Source organism: Poecilia latipinna, unplaced genomic scaffold (assembly GCF_001443285.1).
Source record: "Poecilia latipinna isolate Pla-1442-1.1 unplaced genomic scaffold, P_latipinna-1.0 Scaffold990, whole genome shotgun sequence".
Taxonomy (NCBI): Eukaryota; Metazoa; Chordata; class Actinopteri; order Cyprinodontiformes; family Poeciliidae; genus Poecilia; species Poecilia latipinna.
The window spans coordinates 355,295-376,346 of record NW_015113606.1 but is presented as its reverse complement, the minus strand read 5'-3'; the positions used below and the strand labels follow the sequence as shown (position 1 = coordinate 376,346).

General features: G+C 39.6%; 1 protein-coding gene across 4 annotated transcripts; it reads left to right on the top strand.

The window, feature by feature from the left end:
* The first annotated feature begins 1,237 nt into the window (after positions 1–1,237).
* Positions 1,238–19,389, top strand: LOC106958492 (ETS-related transcription factor Elf-1-like). 4 transcript variants are annotated; one of them, XM_015050412.1, is made up of 9 exons: positions 1,238–1,334; positions 1,459–1,540; positions 8,474–8,831; positions 8,915–9,038; positions 13,802–13,909; positions 14,057–14,212; positions 14,303–14,377; positions 17,113–17,308; positions 18,369–19,389. In XM_015050412.1, the coding sequence occupies exons 3-9, from the start codon at positions 8,772–8,774 to the stop codon at positions 18,985–18,987; spliced, it is 1,338 nt and encodes a 445-aa protein (XP_014905898.1). In that variant the 5' UTR covers positions 1,238–1,334; positions 1,459–1,540; positions 8,474–8,771; the 3' UTR covers positions 18,988–19,389. The 4 variants fall into 4 exon arrangements, with proteins under 4 accessions (XP_014905898.1, XP_014905899.1, XP_014905900.1 ...); XM_015050413.1 differs by lacking the exon at positions 1,238–1,334 and having other exon boundaries at positions 1,416–1,540; XM_015050414.1 differs by lacking the exons at positions 1,238–1,334; positions 1,459–1,540 and adding an exon at positions 6,651–8,314.
* Positions 19,390–21,052: the final 1,663 nt, after the last annotated feature.

The following is a 21,052-nucleotide window of genomic DNA, read 5'->3' as shown; positions in this document are numbered from 1 at the left end:
AAAATTGGGCCCTTTTTGAAAAAAAGCCCCACATTTGTGCTTTTGTGTTTTTTTGTGGGGTTTTTTTTTTTTTTTTCTTTAAGAAGTGGTTGATGTCAGGGCAGGAAAATATTCAAATTAATTCCAGAAATACAATTGTTTATTTGAGATTTATTTTCTTAAAGATGCAGTCTCTAAGTTTTGTTAAAAATATATATATGGTTTTTAAAATATTTGTCAAAATGATCATTATGTCATGACAGTAGAGCAAGAGACAGACAATCTGTGAAAAATATCAAGCTCCAATCAGAGCCAGGAGGAGGGTCTTACATGGCTAAGCTAAACACTTAAAAGTAAGGACTTGCATCCCTGTAAGCCTTTAAAGATCTCCAAACCAGATTCTGGACAGACAGACTTATAAAGCAGAGCTCAGTGAATTAGAACATGTGTTCCGACGAGGCTTGTTTTGTAAGATTTAAAAATATATATATATTTTGAAAACAGCAACCTCTAAGCTGTTATTAAAGCCCACATTTCCATGTTAAGATTGTTTTTATTGCTCTGGTGTAAGATTCTAATCTCAAACTGTGTGTCTTCATTAATCGTGAGCAGGAAATCACCATAATTAACGAAAACAAAACATCAGTCTGCTTAACAGAGTGGAATACGTAAGTGAAATAAATCAACTTTTAATTTTAACTCTGCCTTCTTTTGTTTGTGCAGCACTTTGCCCAACGTTGTGTTGTTGTTTTTTTAAAGGCTTTATGAGGCACCTGTAATGTCAGCTCTTTCTGCTCTTTAGGAAACTCTCAAATAGATTTCTTTTTTTAAAAAGCAAGTTCAAGGTGTTGCCACTAGGGGGCGTGAGGGTCTTATGTAATATGCAAACTTATTTAACAGTTTTGGAGGGGTTTATTATTATTATTATTAAAAAGAAAAAAAAAACTCCTGTCAGTATATACATTCTTATTAAGGTGTGAAAAATTATAGATGTTTTTTTAATTTTTGCTAAATATAATATTTAGGGAGTGTGTTAACCTTATTAATCTGCATTCGTATAAGCTCCACATTTGTTTGCAGAAGGGCCTGCTCGCTGCTTTACATTGCAAATAAGGCTGTGTTTACATTGCCTCACACCGACAATGGTCTCTATGGGTTACCTTCGCTAACAACACAGGTAACCAATCAGATCTCACAGGCTGGGGGAAGAGGTGTGACCGAGTGTGTGTGTTCAACTAGTTCTCTGGAATAAAAAAAAAAAAAAAGAGGAAGCAACAACTGACAACTCTGATATTGACTGTGCGTCAGTCCCTCCCTGGTTCCTGGGAATTCACAGTAAGAGAAGCAGATCCCAGGTCTGTGAGCAGATGAGAGCTCTCTCTCTCTCTCTCTCTCTCTCTCTCTCTCTCTCTCTCTCTCTCTCTCTCTCTCTCTCGGTTTGTCAGATGTAATGAGAACAATTTCCGCTCCTCTCCTCAGATCCTCCAGGCGACTGCGGCTGGGTCACACACACAGACACACACACACACACACACTCAGAAACGAGCCCAGCACAGATAAGGTAAGCATGCCTCTTCCTCTGTTTACCAGCCTTTACGGCGATTTTTTGTTCTGTAAAAGAAGGTGGGGGTAAAAAAGAAGAAGAAGCCTGACATGGGGTCTGACATGTGCCGAAGAGAAAGTGAAAGTACTTTCCAGGGAGCAAAAGGTTTCCAAGCGTGGTTGTTTGTGGTGTATCTTTTTAAAGCTTTTTACCTGAGAATGCTAACAAAACAAAACAAAACACAATTTTTCTTTCAGACACAGCTCTGCCGTTTGCACAAATTGCTTGTAAAAAAAGAAAGAAAAAAAATTGTGCTGCAAACACCTCCACTGTGCTCCAATTCCCCATCTCCAGCAAACACACACACACACCATATTTCACTGTGCTCACTTAACAAGGCCCGGTTACCCAAAGCAACAAGAGGGGCTTATCATCTGCTCCCTTTCTTGCCATGCTGTTATCACATTGGCCTAGTTCACACACACACACACACACACACACTCGTAGGCACATGCATACTCTGTCCTATTCTGTCAAAAACACTCGCGCTCTTTTCTATCTCACTTTCTGACTTGCTCTCGCTTACACACACACGCACACGCGCGCACACACACGCTGGCAGAAACTGGGGAATGAATGTTATAGGGAGTGGGGGGGCTTATCAGTGTCCTTGGGGGCCTGGCAGTCTCTTCACAGACTCGGATCCCAGCGCCGGGGCCACAGGGACCAACCTATGTGACCAGACTGCTGATGAACAAAGGGCTCTACAGTTGGAGTGTCCTCTACGGAGGCAGCAGGCTGCAGGCCTCGCTAACGATCAACATATAGGAGCCAGGGACAGGTCTCTGTTAGCGGCAGGAAAGATGATACTGTTCTGCTGCTGGGTGGGGGAAAAAACCAGTTCTGTCTGTTTCCTATTATACAAAATGGTTGATTTTTACACCAAAACCCAATTGTGCTTTGACTAGAACCGTTCTGTCTTCAGAAATGTTTCAGGAACAAAGCAATTAGCTATTAAGCTACGGTAACTGTTTAAAATGGTTAGGGACAACCAACCAAAGGTTTAATTTTACCAGAAGTATTCATACCTCTAAAAATTTTTCTCATTTTGTCCCATTTAAAGTTGCTGCAATTATGTAAAATCGACTTTTTTTTCATTTTTTTTAGCTTTGCATCATGTTACGATGTTGTTTCGTCAACCAAAACATACCTGGAGTGTTGCTTTGATTCTGTTTGAGAAGTCCTTTTAGTCTCTGGTAGCAACCATTCACGGGATTCCTTAACGCTTGTTCTCACTGAACGCTGCATTTTTCTCTCAGCTCCTTCAGACTAGCCAGCGGCATTTAGCAAACACCTGGTGGAACTGCGCTTCTTCTGAGCTCGTCATACGAGCTACTTCTCAGTGCAGCGCTGGTAAAAACGTTAAAGGCTTAATGGAGAAACGTTACTGTGATGACATGCTGCAGGTCGGAAATAGCAGGAGCTTCTTAAAGAGACAGAGGCCCGATTTCAAGGTGTTAAATTGCGAAGTCAAATTTCTTTTAAATCATGTTTGATATACCATTTTTATAACAAATGAAGTTAACATGATTGTGCTATAAAAATGTCCCCATAAAGCATAACACTATTCCTTTAAAGCACAACTTTAATGTAAGTTCTTGATATTATTTGTAATAAAATGGCACAAAAATCTGGAAAATTAGGCTCTTTTTGACCTAATATGGATAAATAAAATTCAGTGCAACTAATTGTCATGCAAAGTCACAAATAGTAAATGACAGTTCAACAGGGTGACATTTAATCTGAGTGTAAATCCAGAAGGTGTCAGAGCTTTGTTAGAGAATATTAATGAACAAACATTGTTTGTCAATGAACAAATGATGCCAGGCGACTCAGCAGACAGGACAGGTTATAAAATACTAGCTCAAGCTTTAAACACATTAACTTGCCCATTTTTCATCAGTGGAAAACAGAAATCTACCAACCTACTTATTTATGACTTAGACTGACAGGCCAGACTATAGTAAAATAATTTTAGGATTTACAAGGATGTGCTCACATGGGCTGGAAACTGTTTTGGTGATCTGTTCACTAAAGTAAAGAATAGGGCTGATGTTAATGCAAATTACACTATATTAATAGGTAGTCCTTTGCATAATCGAATATGAACTGATGATACAAACTGATAATTGTAGGTTTAATACATCTATTGGCCAGTAGCTTCATGTTGTTCCCCCCAACTATTACTATAACCTCTCAATTTTTAAACACTTGAGTATTGTTTATATTCATACAGGTCCCAAAATAGTATTACAACTTCCCTGATATAGGCCCATGACTCTTATATAAAGTACAATGTTTGCAAAACACACATTTGTAAAATAAAAATAACAATAAATAAAACAAATTAAATTCCTGCGGTCCCCCGCCCCCTTTAGAAAAAAACAGCTGGTGCCCTGTTTCCTCATCAATTACAAAAATCATAAATGTTTTTTTTCTAATTCAGACTCCAAACCACGTGAACACACTTCACTGGCAAAGGTTAAACTTGTAAAAGGTCAGAAGAGACCAAAACTGAATATTTTAACCCACGTTCAAAATGCAACATGCTTGGAAAAACTAACTCAGCATACATTCCCAAAGTGGCAGAAGTTGGTGGCAGCATTATGCTGAGGGGAGGCTTTAATTTAGAAGGGCTATTAAGTCAGTGGTTCAGGCGAAGCAATCTTGGAGACTGGAGTGGAAACTTAATGCCACATTTCTACTGCCTTTCAGTGTTACATTCTATCATGTGTATGTCTGTAGCATAAACCTCTGTAGAACATTGTAGTTTTTCGTAGCTGTGTAACAAAATTATATAGCTACTTAATGATAAGATAAGCGGGCTTGTTTATCCTCGACAACAATTTTTTAAACAATCCATTATTTGTTATGGGACTGAGGGGAAAAACGGTTTAAATCATAAATGTTTTTTTTCTAATTCAGACCTTCAAACCACATGAACTTACTTCACTGGCAAAGCCCTGAAAAGCCTCCACTCATCTATTTCTGTTAAACCACAAGTCACTATGCATAAAAATATAATTCTGCAGAAAAAAACCCCGTCATCATGTTTCTTCATGTAAATTATCAAAACTCCCAAGAACAAGTTGTTTTCTTTCTGGTCTTGTGGTTAAAAGTAGATGATGTAATATCAAAGAGTTTCAGTGCTCTAAACTAAATTAGTGACAGTGACATTTGACGATAGTGCTGACATGTCTCCACAAGTACTGCTTGATTTAGAAAAGACCGGTTCAGTTTAGGCTTTCTTTTTGTACCTTCAAAACTGTGCTCATTTAGCCTCAGGTGCTTCTCAAAAACTTCTCTGTTGTTCAGAAATAATGCTATATTCACTACATTAATCCACTTCTATTAGCATGCTGTTCAAGTACTGATTCCACATTTCTACCTAAGACTGACCTGCTCTTGTTGGAGTGAGCAGGTGTGCCACAAAGAGTAGAGATACAGGGTGCAGCGGCGGCTAGCATTGTTGGTTCTCAGAGCAGGATCCTGCTAGCTACACACTTTAAACTGCTCTTAAATGTAAGAAGCTAAGGGCCATAGTTACTATGTCAAAACCACAAATACTTTCCATCACTCCGGCTTCAGAGTTTGAAGTGCTTTTAACAGAATGCTAAAGTTCAGTGTGAGCAGATTCACCGCCTGCTGACCCTAGCTTGTATGTTTCAGGTCACTATTATTACATGTTTTGCTGGCTTGGAAGTCATTTGGGCGTTCAGGAAGTGATGGCATGGAAACTAAAGTCACAACACCCTTTAGTGATATTAATAATTTTTTTTAAAAGCACAGTTCGCATGTTTAGAGGCCAACTCAGCAAGTGTAAGCAGAATGCAGGTTAGTTAGAAAACAAGTTATTAACTTAACACCTGCAGAAAAAGTTTTTCTCTTCCTGTTTTACAGTTTTGATGTAAAATGTTCTTTATTCAAAATTAAAATTCCGCCTCACAAAAACAATGTGCACAACCCGAGTGACATCACATACGGCATGTGGCAACCGAACCAAGTTTGTTCCCTCTTTTTTGTGTGTTTTAATCTAAATTTGCTGAGCTTACTGAATGGATGTAGCACAAAATGTGACTGTGTGCGAAAACACTGCATGGATCTAACCCTAAATTTGGAGAGAAGAACGAGAGCGGACTGGAATGTAACTCGACTGCTTCAGAATCAAAGACCAAAGTTCATCACAGTTACTCGTCTCCAAGCTGATTTTTCAGCTAAATGCCTTTTGTGATGGACACCTAACGAAAACACAAAAAGTAGAAGTTCTTCACTTCAAATAGCTTTAAAAAGTTAGCGTTTCAAGAAGTGGAAAGTTAAAGACAAACATCAAACTTTACTACCCAGCTGCGTTTTTATATCCAGTTTACGTCTGTTGGAGGGAGGAGAAAAAAAACATTAAAAAATCCCCCACAAGATGATATCTTTAAAGCTAACTAACTCAGTTTGCTAGTTTTGGAGGCGTCTGTCTTTTCTAAAATAATGCTTTGCACCGGGTATTCTATCAGATAACAAATACATCCACATGCTGACCTGTCATTTCTCAGGTCATATTAATATCACGAAGGCTAAAAACAACTGGGAGCATCAGAAGCTGAGAGAGAAAAGGCCGCTGCTGGCAGAGCTAATGGCAGCGGTTTGGCCCAGAAACTCAGGAAGTGGTTCCATCTAACTGAGCTGTGCTTCCTGTGTGATAACTGACCCAAACACGCTGCGCCTCTATCTCACACGTACACACCAAAGGCCAAAGGAGAGTTAAAAAAACAAAAAAAAACATCCCTTCTCACGTTAGGAAAAAAAAAAAAGAAAAAAGAAAAGTACTTTTTAACCACAAATGACGATTAATTGGATTTAAAATGTAGGAGCAGTTTAAAAGAGACTGGAATTACATCCTTGGACGTGAATTGTTCACAGAGCGAGATCCAACACAAACAAAACCGAAATGTGGGTGTAAAGCTTGTAAAAGAAAAAAAAAGAGGGTTGAAGGTAGGAGCAGGTGTGGTAGCAATGTTTACACCTTAAATTTGACACTGGTGAGGGGGAGGTGGGCTAAACGGTGCCGTGGCAACAGCGTTTATTCCCCCTTTTTTCACATTCTGTCACATTAAAACCACAAACCTCTGTGAATTTTACTGGGATTCTACGTGATAAAACAACACAGTTTTCATTTTATGTGTCACCAGTAAAAAAAAGAAAAAAAGAAGTCTGACGAAACGTGGCCTCTAATCGTTTTATTAGCCTCACTGAGGCACGTCTGAAGGGTGAAACTTTCACCCACTTGTCTTTGCCAAATAGCTCAAGGTCAGTCATCTTTTTTTATTATTTATTTTGGATATTCAAAGTGAATATCAGGTCCAGCGTTAAATGCCGTTTAGAAATGAAAGCTTATAGATCTATGAGAGGGTCCACCTGGATTATTATTCCAATGCTGTGATATCACTTGAAAATAATCGCCGCACAACAGTATTATTGTTTTATCGCAATAACTTCTGCGACAATTGCAGCAAAATTTATTGGGACAGGCCTAGTTCTATAATGTGGGTATAATTACAAAAAATTTTATCAAGATTAAAAAGAACCAGTAGACTTTTGTAGATTTGAAGAATGCTGTTTTGCAAACAAAATAATAGCCCGCTAGTGGAATAATATACAAAGACCAGAACTAAACAGATGGCTTTCTACAGAACTTCCATTAGAGAAAATTAAAACCAACAAATTTACTTTTGTAATTTTGTTTCCCTATGAGATGTACTGAAAGAGAATGTAATTCCTTAACCTGATCCCCAGTCAAGAATTGCATTATACAGGTTGTGTAGGGGAAACTTGGTTTACATTGTTTATTCCAAGCAAGTAATTATTAAGTTGTTACTGGTGTCATTTTTTATGCAGTGAATAGAGTTTTAAAAAACAATGGGTGAAAAAAAAAAGCTTTTGCACAATCTTCCCTCTGATCTCTCCACTACGGCAGGTTGTTTCAGTCGAGTTTTTGAAAAAGGAGGTATAAATGAGGTAAAGACAAAGGCACACCACACTTTTAAGATTTTATTTGTCAAAAAATCTAAAATGTTTTATGCACATGCATAACTTTCCTTCCATTTCACAGTTATACACTACTGGGGGTTGGTCTACCATAGGAAAAAAAACAAAAAAAAAAACAATAAAATACACTGAGATGTGATTCCAACCTGATTAGACAGGAATAAGTTTGAAGGGACTGAACAAGAGATATTTTCGGAAGCACATGGAGAATAATTTCCCTGAGAGAACATCGGGTTCTGGTTGGTGGACTCAGGAATTTACCAGCGGCGCATGTATGCTGGGCAGAAGGCGGAAAAAGGGAGGGAAAAAGAAAACAAGAAACGAGAAGTGAAAGAAGGAGTAGCAGAGAGGAGCCGGGCCCCGTCGGTGTTGTTCTTAATATGTTCTCCTTCACGGCCATGTTGTGGGGAATGCGCGGCCCTGAGGCCACGAACGTTGTGCAAAGATGTGATCTTGCAAGTTCAAACCCAGCTGCCTCCCCTCGACCCAAAACACCCACCCCATAGCTACTGACTCACACACACACTTACACACACACACGCACACACACACACACACTGCAGCGCAAAAGCTTCCTTCCTGTTGCTGGTTTAGCCCAGTTTAGAAGCGTGATAAGAGCGAAAGAATTAAGATATGTGAAACAGAGAGACTTGAGCTCAGATACCGATGCTGTCTTCTTTTTCCACTCTAGGCAAAGTATTCTAATTTTTTTTTTTTTATATGATACTTGGATAAATATTTGAGAATGTCTTGAAGAAATGAGGTTTGATCCCTTTCTGCAGGTGTAGCTGTGCCTCTAACGGCTCCCTTCACTCACATTTTGTTTCCCGGTGCCTCTCTGTTGTTCTGTGGCAGGTTCAGTCAGACCACAGGACAGTTCACCGCCCCCCGCCCACCACCCCTCCACTTCCTCATCAAGAATCGAAGCAGAGCAACATGAGTTTCCTGTGACGCCACTCTGTCTCTGGTCAATTAGTGTAGCTGTTCACATCACTCCTCCACAAGACGGGCTTCTGAGCGCATCTGCAGCTCAGCGGAGAGTTCCTCCGCAGGAAAGATCCAGCAACACCTTTCTGCTGGTTCGGATCCTCCTCGCCGGAGGGGCCTGTGATGTTGTTTCCATGACGTTGGAGTTGCTTCAGGACACGCAGCCATGCTTCAGCAGCCGGAGCTCATCTTTGACTTTGCCAGTGACCACTTCAGCTCATCGCAGGTGAGATCTAGTTTTGTTTTTTTGTTTTTTTAATTACTAAAGCTTGTTTTTGATTTAAAACCTTTAAAACCGTCCGGTTTCAGATGGGGATGTTTTCAGATTACCCTGCAGTGGTGGTGGAGGAGGTCCCCCATCAACACCTGCTGACATACACCGGTCTGATGGGTGAACAGTCACAGACAGAAGATCACCACGAGCTGCTTAAAGGTCAGCACACACACACACACACACACACACACACACACACCCACACACACACACACACACACACACACACATACACACACACACACACACACACACACACACACACACACACGTTGTCTGCCACTTGGCTGGTTGCATCTCAGTCACAAAGTTGTCGAAAAATGTCATTTAAGTCAGTAGTTTGGTTTTTTTTAAGATGTCACCCACAGACTGACAGAGTTCAAGTGTTTATTGCTGTTAACTGTGACTTACTGTGCTGCAAATTCAGTTTCCTGAAATGTAATTTGGAACAATACATATATAGAGCTGAAACAGGTATTCAAATCAATCAATTGTGATTAATCGGCTTCGTTATGATTAATCGGCTAACTCATGATTAATCAGTTTATTGAAAACATCGTTAACTCAGGTAGTAATCGATTAATCGTTAACCAGAGACCAGAAAAAGAGCCAGTTTTCTGAAACAAGCTCGACATATTCAGAGCAAAAATTAATTAAATGCGCACAAATTATCTACATTTTGCATTTAAGATAAAAGAACCTGTGTTTGTGAAAATGCTCTTGCCAGAAATTCTCAAGTGGCATAGTTTTAGCTTCACCTGGTTCAGATTTACTGAAAAAATGTCGTTTTATTGCATTTTAGGCAACAACATTTTTATTTTTTATTTCAAAAAAGAAGTTGTATTGTTTTTTTATTCACATATTTTAATGCATTTTTAATGCCGTGTGAAAAATTCATAGAACATGCTTTTTAAAAAAAATCTGATTAATGTTAAGAATGATCGCTGGATTAATAAATTAATAAAATAATTGAAAAAATCTGGTGTTGAACCTTGCTACAGAGGCTGCCAGTGACTGCTGGGCAACTACACTGAAAAAAGAAAACAGGTGATCCAACTTAAAGAAAAATTATTTATTACAAGTTATAAACTTAAGTTTATCCAAGTAAATATATTAAGTTTATTAAGTTCTCATGTTAAGCAAACGTGAATGAATGAAGTTTAACAAACTTAATTCGATTACATGTCACAAGTTAACTCTTTTTTTTTTTAATTGGAGCTCTATTCTCTTTTTGCAGTGTCTCAAGCGAGCACTCTTCCCCCTTATTTTTACTTTTTACCAATTCTTTTTATAATTGATCATATCTAATGTAAATTTTTTGTCTGTGTAGCTGAATTGTGGGTTTTGGTTTGCTGTATAAACCCATAGCACTTAGTTAAAAACTAAAAAAAAAAAAAAAACAGCGCCTTATCTGTGCGCATGCGCACTGGGATTCACAGCACATGGACCACCCTCCGCAGAAAAAAAAAGTTCAGGAAGTGAAACAAAACATTCCTAGCGTGCTCCTGTTTGTGAAGGAGTCCCAACAGGATGCTGAGGACGCGGTGAAAGCAGGCTGCAGCTCTCCTCGTGCTGTCGTCGGAATGAAACAGTAAGGCATGTCGCCGGGGTCGTGTTTTTCCGTGGGAGCAACAGCTGTTAAAAGCTCGCAGAGGTTCTCGGTTGTATTAGCCCACGGTAACAGCTGGTTTAGAGAAGGACTCAGAGACAGCTGAGGAGAGTTCGCTTTAAAGTTCCTACAACATGGAGGTCAGAACCGCGAACCTTGTGGGTGGTTTATTTTGGTTTGTTTTTTACTGTGGGTTTAGTGGAGCTTTGTCCCTAGCAGAAGACAGGTAGCTGCTAGCTAGCAGATGGTCTGTTGAGCTGCTTCACAACCTCATCACCTCATGAATAAATGCGCGCAAAACAATAGACCCCGTTTTTGCTGAGGGCTACATTCAACGTCGTGAACCATACATACCGTACATTATGTATCATAAACATGGTTGCGTGTGATGATTAAAAAATTAGGGAGTTGTAACAGAATGTTCCTTGTTGAGAGAACAGTATGAAGACAGTTTAACTCAGTCTGTTACTTATTAACAGATTGTTGAGGCGCACTGTAAATTAATCTCAAAACTTTTGCGCAAGTATTATTTGCTGGTTTAAGGAAAACGCCATACATACTTTGATAACATTACAATAGCGTGTGATATGGTGAGAAACAATATTAAAGATAAAAAGAATAAACCTGTAATGCCATAGTATTGAGTTTTTATTATTAGTAGTATTTTGTCTCCAAGGGAAATAACTTCTTTGCTATTTTTAGATCGTTTTTGGTCAATGTTTAGACACCTATCATAGTCCCTTTAGTATTAGCTGCTTGTTACTTTGTAATTTGTTAGTAATTTAAGGCCATTGCAACAATTTAATTGTAAAGTTCTTTTTAATGATGCACAGTAGGGCAGAACACTTTTTAGACAACATTTAGGTTTTACCTGTCCTGCATTTTTTCTGAATATCAAACAATTTAGTCTCATATCAAACATGCTTTATTAATCCCAAAGGGAAATTAAATGTAATATTGCACAAGTTTATTTAAATAGCTGTTGTAGATGCTGATGGCTTAGGGCAAGAAGGACCTCCTGTTGCAGTCAGTATTACACCAAGCCTGAAGAAGCCTCTGACTGAAGTAGGGCTGTGTAATAATATTGATATTGCGATATATCGATATTTTCTTTCCTAGGAAAAAAATCGATATTCTTCTGCAAGTATTGTAACATCCAACTGTCACCTTGCTCACTCACTGCTTGCTTAACCGGGAGAGTGATTAGGTCATCAGGCTTAGAGTGATTCCTTCAGATGTTAAGTGTCAAGGTTAAAAAGGTATCAAACTATTCAGAGCAGGTACTTGGTGCACTTTATTTACTTTACAAATGAATGTAAGCTACAGTTTGTACAGTTTCAATTAAAAGAAACATGTTTTCTCACCACTTCTTTGATTCATTTTGTCCAGCTGTCGACTTTAAGTCTGTGTCCATGTCCAACCAGAGCGAGGTATTGTGTAGTTGGTGCTTTTAATCAATTTTCAGTTAAATTAATTCAATCCAACGCTATAACAGTTACAAAATGTCACCAAAATCACTCTGTCCCTCTAAAATCTTTCAGAAAATCTCAAAAGTGTATTGAATTGTATTGTTTGCTGAATATCACAATATATATTGTATCCTGAGAAGAATATCGTGTATCGTACCGTGAGATTATTGTATCGCTACAGCCCTAGACTGAAGACACTTTGTTGATGTCTCATCAAGACGATGCGCAAGGTTGTCCATAATTTTCTATGTCTTTAGGACATTACTCTTATGCTGTAGTTTTAGTTTTTTCCAAAAACAAAACTGCCAATTGTGTCGTCATGGTCAGATTTAAGAACCAGACGGAAAAAGTAAAAAAAAAAAAGAAACGAAAGTAAAACACGCACTATTATTTAAGAAAGTTCAAAAGGCCTTGAGAAACATTGACCACAACCACTTTACAGGTTTCCAAGAAGAACTGTTTGTAAGCAAAGTATATAGGAAAGAAGGTGGTTATATGTAAAAAATTTAAAAAAATCACATTCTCTTGTATGTCAAGTAAGGTAGCATGATTCCAGTTGACTCTGGCTTCATGCAGCTGCAGTATTTTCATTATAGGTGTGATATGAAATCAGACCAATTAAAACTATCTGCATTTATATCGTCTGTCTAATCAGACGTAGGAAATGGTAAAGTTTTGGCAAAATTTGCTTTGAAAAAATTGACTCCCTATCTCGTGTTGATGTAGGGTGGGGCAATATGGGGGAAAAAATCGTATCACCATAAAATCACTCTCAATCTTTATTTCAATTTTTATAATTATTTAATGTTTTCTGGTATCATTAACATATGAATTGCTACTTAGTTTTTTTTTTTTATCTGACTTTGAATAGCCAGAATATCTTCACATGACGAAACCGTTCGGACCTTCTCAGCAATGATGTAATTCGCTGTGTTTACTGTCTCTTCTTCCTGAAGAACGATTATTTTTTTTCTCTGTTTTTATTTTTCCACTCATGTCCCATCTGTTACCTGAAGTAAAACGCTACATCTGCACAGTCATTAGTCTGTCTGGCTGCTAGTGAGCAGTCTGCATCAACAAACATGGTGTCAGCGCAACTTTAAAAAGTCTTACATTCATGCTTCTAAAATTAAGGACTTAAATTAGTTAAATTCATTTGAAAAATGCAAGTTGGCCTGAAATATGTCAATTAAAAGTCGTAAATTTTGTCGTTGCAGAACTGTTTAATTTCTTATATTCTACATAGTTTTATTTTTCTCTTGTGGGACGTTTCTGTCAGGCAGAGGTACGAGTCACCTGCAAGACATCTTTATGGCGTTCTGTGATTCGAAGCGGTTGACTACCAGTAGCCAGCTGCTAATATACGCTTCATAGCTAGCTTTTTTTATTTTTTACATCTATTGTGGATGAGTGCTAATTTATCGGAAACATATTGTTTCTTGTACATCTGTCATGACACAGGTCTTAAACTCCATTTAAATTTGAGTTGGTGAAACCTGAAGAAACCCTGATCCACTCAATTGGTCCGGCACGGAGCGACTCTTTTTTTATCATTGGCTGTTCATAATTTCTGACGTACCCTTTCTCGTACGTCTATTGAGCAAAACCTATTTTGCGATATTATACATCGCTCTCTTTTTACCGCTCAGCTCTGTGGCGTCTATGGAGATCTACTCTCAGCTTCGATGAACCTGTTTTACTTTAGTGAAGTTCTCTTCTGAGTTTGTGGGGGAGTCGGCATCACAGGAAGTGAATGTTTTTTTTGTGACCTCTCTGTCTGAATCCCATCCTCCCGTATCTCAGTGTGGGGTTTTTTTTGCCCTCGATCCTCTTTTGATCTGCAGTGGAGCCATGTGAGAGTGGCGAGGAGGAGACCATGGAGACGCTTGTTGCTGCTGACTCGCTCCTTGACATGGACTGCGTTGACACGCTCTCACTGGAGCAGCACTACTGTAAGCCCACACACACACACACACGCACACACACACACACACTTTCTGATACACAAGTGGTTTGTGCTCGGAGACGTTATTTTTAGATACGATGTTCTCTTTCATTAAATCTGTTTATGTCCCCCCCCTAACCCACCCCACCCACAGCCCAGGCTTTCCTCCCGTCACTGAGCGATGTCATCACCGCTCCCGTTACCCAGGTAACCGTGTCTGCCGAGGGCGTTGTGGGAGCCGTTGACCAGTCGCAGTGGCACTCGTTACACAAAGAGAGACCTGCGGCGCAGCTGCAGTCTAGAAAGAGGAGTGAGTTATCTTTCTGAGCGGAGGCGGAGGGGTGAGGTCACCTGGGAACGTGGGGGATTAAAAAGATTTGATTTGTTTTTGTGTGAACAGGTAAGAAACCTCGACATCGGAGGGCAGAGTCTCCTACACCGGATATCAAAGTAAAGAAGGACAAATATAACAAAGGTATTGGAAAACATCAGTAGTTTTCATATGTCACCTGGTGCTAGATCTGGACTTCAAAATAAAACAATTGAAAGATAAATTTATGATTCAAAGGGGCATTATTATGCGTTTTCCAGGTACATTGTGCTGTAAAATGGAACTATCAAGTAACTATGCAACTCTCAGTTGTTATAAAAGTGCTACATTGATCAAATATGACGTAAAAGAAATTTTACTTCTCGATTTAACGCCTTGAAATTGAGCATCTTACTCTTTAAAAACTCCTGCTCTTTATGAAACAGGAAGTTGTCACAACACTCTGGATGGAGCAAAGAAAGAGCCACAAAGACTCTAAGCATGTAGTTTACCCAGAGCTGTGAGGGACTAGTTTAGATCGGAGTGCATTACAGTGGCTCAGTCAAAGTCTAGACCAGTGGTGTCAAAATGTTTTGCCACGAAACCCAAAGTCGTTGAGTTGGAAATAGTTGGGGCCACAAAAATTGTAGATATTTTTTTAGGACATTTTAAAAATATCCTCAAAAACAATTACATTTATTAAAATTAACCAAATAGTGAGGTTTTTGTAGAAAACTGATCTGTAAATCATTATAGATTTAAAACATAAAAAAGGTCTTGTGAACCTAAGAGGCCAGCAGTTTTGACATTATTTGGGTCAGTTTTCTTATTTGGGAAGTAATATTTCCTTTTGAGAAAAACTAAATCAATGTTTGTGGTTCTGGTTGCTCCAAAATTAAGAAAAAGTCAACAACTAGAAATCTGTATTTTGCACCTTCATGTGTTTTTTTTAATTAAAGGAGACGTTGCTTATCTGTAAAAGGTGTTGCCGTAAAAGAAAAAAAAAGTGTCCATCTGGACCAACCACCATGATTGCAGGTCAGCCTTAAGTGGCCCCCCGCGCCGCAAACTCATCTGCAGCGAGACTTTCGAACTGCTGTTTTTCTTCCAGTCTGACTGAAATTTTCACTGCAAAGAGCTTTTTGAATTCAGATTTGCTCATTTCAAAACATAACATGTTCTGGATCATCAAAGGTCTGGGCTTGGTGATTAAATGCACAAACCACTGGAGGTACGCACATCTCTTCTGTTTCTTTTTGATATTTCAGTACAAACACAATTAGTGATGCAACACAGGCTGCGGGAAATAAAACAAACAGCAAAAAAGAATAAGCGACTCACCGTCTTTGCAAAAGCAATAAACTCATGTTTTTGATTCGAAGCGCATACCTTTGGCCTCACATCATTCACTGCCAACAATGTAACAACCAGCAGTTGCGTGGCCACAAATCATGTACTTAAGTGGCAACAGAGCCGAAGAGTATTGAAGTGTGTCTGGATTATGACTAGAGAATAAACAGCAGGAGGATATTCTGTTTACTCTGCAGAGAAGATGGTTCATTTTACTGCTTTGCTCTTTCTGCAGTAGCAGTGACACAAGTTGCTATCAGGCGGTTAATTAGGCAGGCCCTCTGACATGTTACCATGCCAACTGTCGTTTCAAAACACTCTCGCCTTATTAGGAGCGATGGTTGGTGCTCCTTCAGTTTCCACATCATCACTCTGCTTTTTGCGACCTAAAATGTTTCCAAACAATCAGAATGAGTCATTTCTATAAGTGATAGAAATAAGGAGGAGCCTCGGGTGTAATTTGAATATGCAGTACTTATTTATCAAAGGTTGCATAAAGGAGAGCTGATGCATCAGCTTTCTTAAATGTGATTCTTTGTTAAAGAATTATTTACAAAAAAAAATTGCAAACAAGCAGCCATTTTTTTATTGTTTAAAGGACTTTTGGTTGTTGCTGAACAGTTCAAACATGCAAATAGAGATTTGTCTTCTTCAGACCCTCCATCTAAACAATCTCAAAAGCCTGCAACAAAATAAAAAGGTTCTAGCTCTATATTTAACCCCAATCCCTTTTATGTTGGTTCTGATCCCCATGTAGACCAGGTGGCTCTTATGAAACATGACAGATCACGACTCCTTATCAAACCAACGTAACTCTGAGTCACATCCTACCTGGTCGATACTTTTTTTTTTTTTACTTGAGTCATTTAACCACATTTTCTTACACAAGTCTGTTGTCAAAGCAGGTCCGAAATGGCAGCTATGCAGTGGGACATACCAGAGAACTACCCATTTTGTAGTTCCCCTTTTCAGATGCCAGTTGTTGTTGAGAGAAAACCAGTTCCTGTAGATTAGCAGATAATTAGCTACTTTTATTTTAAAGCTGCAGTATGTAACTTTTATAAACAATATGTTTCACACGTATTTGTTTAAACTGTCATTATGTCGTGAGAGGATGACGTAAGACAGACAATATAATCTGTGAGAAAAAAAATCAAACTCCTCTGCCTCCACCCTGTGGTCCTACTGCAATCTGTTCAGTCAAAAACAACCAATTAGAGTCAGGAGGAGGGTCCTAGTGCTGTCAGTCATGCTTATGTCATTGTTGTTTAATGTGCTAATAGTGGTGAAGCAACTTACTATTTCCCACAGACTTATGTTTTACAGAATATGTAAAAAAAAACAAAAAAAAAAACATCATTTATAAAAATTACACAATGAATGAGGGCAGCTTTTGAATCTGTCAGATTGTTTCCATTTGAGCCAAATACGTGTTTCCTTACTACTTCTACTAAGTCTTCACCAAAGTTATTTTCTTCGGGTTATTTTTCTTTGTCTCTTCCTTTATTGTTCTGTTTTGTGTGTGTATGTGTGTTTTTTTCCTCCTTTAGGAGGGAACACCCTCTACCTGTGGCAGTTTCTGATGGAGCTGCTGCAGGACAGACAAGTCTGTCCTCGCTACATCAAATGGACCGACCCGCAGGCAGGCATCTTTAAGCTGGTCAACTCCAAAGCCGTGGCCAGGCTGTGGGGCAAACACAAGAACAAACCAGACATGAACTATGAGACCATGGGAAGAGCACTCAGGTACGGCGTCTTTAGGAGGGTTTCGGTGGAGGTTTGGACCTCGGTCCTGTTTTAATGGTGCAGCTTAACCTCAAAAATTTAAGCAACAGTGCATCGCAAAGTCGTGCGTACTTGTGAAGTGGAAAAATACCACTTTTTAATTCTTTTAAAAAAAAAATTGCTCCATCTTTGAGACCCCTCTCACACCCTCTTGTGCTCCCCCACCCTCACCCCACTTTGAAAAACAGTGGTCCAAAAAATAAAATCCCACTAAAACAAAGTTTAGCTTTGTGACCAGATTTGGAGCAAGAACGTTCTGGGTTAAAATTCCGACCTTGGGGTCGTTCCGCATGGAGTTTGCATGTTCTCCCTGAGCATGACTGGGTTTTCTCTGGGTACTCCAGCTTCCTCCCACAGTCTACAAATAGGCCTCTCTAAATTGCCAATACGTATGAGACTGTTTGTCCTGTGTGTCTCAAGATGGCTGGACAAAATATGAAAAAGTTAAATAAAAATGCTGAATTTTTACCTCCAAAACTGTATATATTTTGAAAATTAATCTTCCAAGGCAATGAAATCTGTGGGGGAAAAAATAAAGATTTTTTGACATCAGTCTGCTCAATATTTTGGGGGCGATTCTTGAAGCTTAGATTGCTTTTTCTTCCTCCATTTACATCATAGAAATGACATAATGGTGATAAATCTTAAACAAGTTTCCAATTGAACAAAACATAATTGACTAACAAACCAAACAAAACATATTAACAATGGATAGCAAACAATGTAGACAGACTTTCAAAAGGCAGATGCAGCTAAATTAGTCAAATCTACATTAAAAGTTGTACATTTGCCGTTGTTGTTGTTGGGACTCAATCTGATCACGTTACCAGCCGCTCTTTGACATGGATTCTGGATGTGTATTGCATGTATTAACCAGTACAAAAGAAAAACTACAAATGGATCGGTACAGCTCTAAAAAACAAAACATCTCCATTCTCTTAAAATCAGCTTTAAGACCCAACTTCCTCTTCAAGCTTAAACTGAGACCTGATTGGCTGTATATTCCCCTGTGTTTGTGAAGGTACTACTACCAGCGGGGCATCCTGAACAAGGTGGAGGGCCAGCGCCTCGTTTACCAGTTCACCTCTCTTCCCGTGAACATGGTGTACATCACAGATGGAGATTGCGGCAAAGAAGAAGAGGACTACGATATTGACAAAAGCGGAAACGACGAGGGGCTGAGCGACGGTACCATCTCCAGCGACCAGTCTGCAGAGTACGAAGAAGCGGACGAGGCGGAGGAAGAAGAGGACGAGGAGGACTTCCAGCCGCCGCTGAAGAAAACCTCGTTGGTCTCTCCACGAGCCGCGGTGGCGCAGCGGCCCAGACCGACCGCCAAGCAGCCGGCTCAGCGCGACACCGTCCTGCGGCCCACCGGCGCCAGCCTGATCCAGGAGCAGCACCTGCCCATCGTGTCGGCCGAGATGCTGAGGACGCTGCAGAACCTGCAGAAGGTCCGATCGCTGCAGCCGGCCGGGCAAGCGTCTGTCTTCCAGACGGCCCAGCTGCTGGGGAGCCTGTGCGAGAGGCAGGCTGCGTCCGAGACGGCGACGGACGCCGGCAAAGGGGCGCAACACAAGTCGCACGCAGAACGCCGGAACGCCCCGTATTTGGTGTCTCCCACGACCTCCGACCAATAAACACATCCAGCCTCCGCTTCATACCAAATACGTTCACTCCACTGACTCAGGAACTCTTCCACAGCTGTACTTTGCTGCATCGACGTCTGAACGCCAGGTAAAGCCGTCAATCATTTAAGCGAGGCACCAATTAGACGACTCGCCGCGTCTTTATTCAGACTACAATCACGGCAAACCAAAACCAACTCAATCGTCCCTTAGAAGACGTTACACCCTGTTGTATTTTCTATCAACAAGCTACTCAAGAAACCAAAGACAGACATGCACTGGAACCCGCAGCCTCTCTGCACCTTCTGCAGATCCTTTTTGCTTGCACTTCCACTTCAGGCTTTCCTGGAGTCATTTATCATGCCATCACTTCTTCGTCAACCTTTTTATTTTTAATTTAATGTACAATCACACGCTGAATTATTCCTTGGCCTTCAAAGCGTCTTGTTTGCACTATGATCTTCACTCTGCTGTACGTTTTCTTCTCTAAGTGCCTAAAAGTCTCGATCCTGGCCCTGCTTTCTCTCTGTCTTTTGCTGATAATCATGAAAATTGTGAGGGAAAAACATTCCATATTATTATTATTATTATTATTAAGAGTACTGTTGTTTTTTTAAAAGATATGTTTGTATTGTGATATGTTAAAATAAGGGATGGCTTTTTGCTGCTGCTAAATGTTTGGCCTTTCTTTTCTTGACAATCACAAGTGAAGTGCTTCTTATAAATTTCCATTGTAACTGTAAGGTCTTTCTGTTTGGACACTGTGCGTATATAAGCCTCGGATGTTATATACTGTAAGTTTGAATGTGCTCCTGCTCTGTTGCCATCACCCCCCCACCCCCCGTCAGGTTCACTTATTTTTCTACTCTACAGAGACCGTGTACTCCATGTAAGGAGCGTAATGGCCGACTGTTAATAATGAAGTAATTAGTCAAGCGTTTCCTCCTGCCCCGGCCTTAATGGAGCCTCGCGTAGCCAGCTCGCAACGTTCACCTCACTCCGCAGGAGCGAGGCTGCCGTTTCGTCAGGCTAAACTTAGTTAGGAGATGCTTACTCAGTGACTGTGCCTTTTGCCTGTAGGGAGCCGCTATGCAAAACTGCTTCTCACTTTATTAAGCCATTTGTCTCAGATTCCCCCTCACCTGCGCTACCCGGGTGTCTCCTGGTGCTGTTTGTTCAGCGTAGGGCGAGCTTTAGCCAGAGGATGAGGGAGGATTTCTGTTGCCTTATTTCTTTTACGCATTTTCCTTTTTGTCCAGAGATGGTAAATGGAATAAAGGAATATAGGTGTGAAATTTGTCCTTGTCTTATTTTTTTCTTTTCATGTTGTTCAGTGAAACTAAATGTGAAAATCTGCTGTTTGTTTTAGAGGTTTATATTCACTCATCTTTGACTTGAAAGCAAGAGTTCAGGATTGCCAAATGATTATTCTGTTGGAACAACTAGTTGGTTCCCAAGCTCTAACCAAACCGGTAGTGGTGGATAAAACAAAAATGTTTCATTTTTAGAACCAGTATTTATTTTTACGTTTTTGTTAAAAACTGTCACTATGTTGTGATAGTTTGAGATAGATGTGTAGAAAAAATTAACCTCCTTCTTGTGCTACTATTGCCCTCTTCAGAAATTCACCACTCCAATCAGAAACAAACGGAACCAGTAGGAGGAGCTTAGTGCTGTCAATAAAGCTCATGTACGTGGTGCTAAATGTGTAAAGTATTAGAAACTAGGATTTATGAGCCATAACATTCTCTCTTTCAGCATAAACCTTCTATAAATGCTTGCTTCTATAAAATTGCCCTGACACATCCCAGACTTTCTGAGAAAGAACATGGAAGTTGTAGCATTGTTTTTTTTTTGTTTTGTTTTGTTTTTTTCTCTCAGTCTTATGAGGTATTTTATTCTCTTTATTCCCAACACTTAAATTTTAATCCTGGAACTGAATTTCAGGTTCTCTTTTTTTAACATCTGAACTTCTTTTTAAGTCAGATTTCAACTTTTTTTTTTTTTTAACCTCCAAGTGACCCTAATTATTATTATTTTGTAGAAGTGCTCCAACTGTAAACTACAGAAGACGATT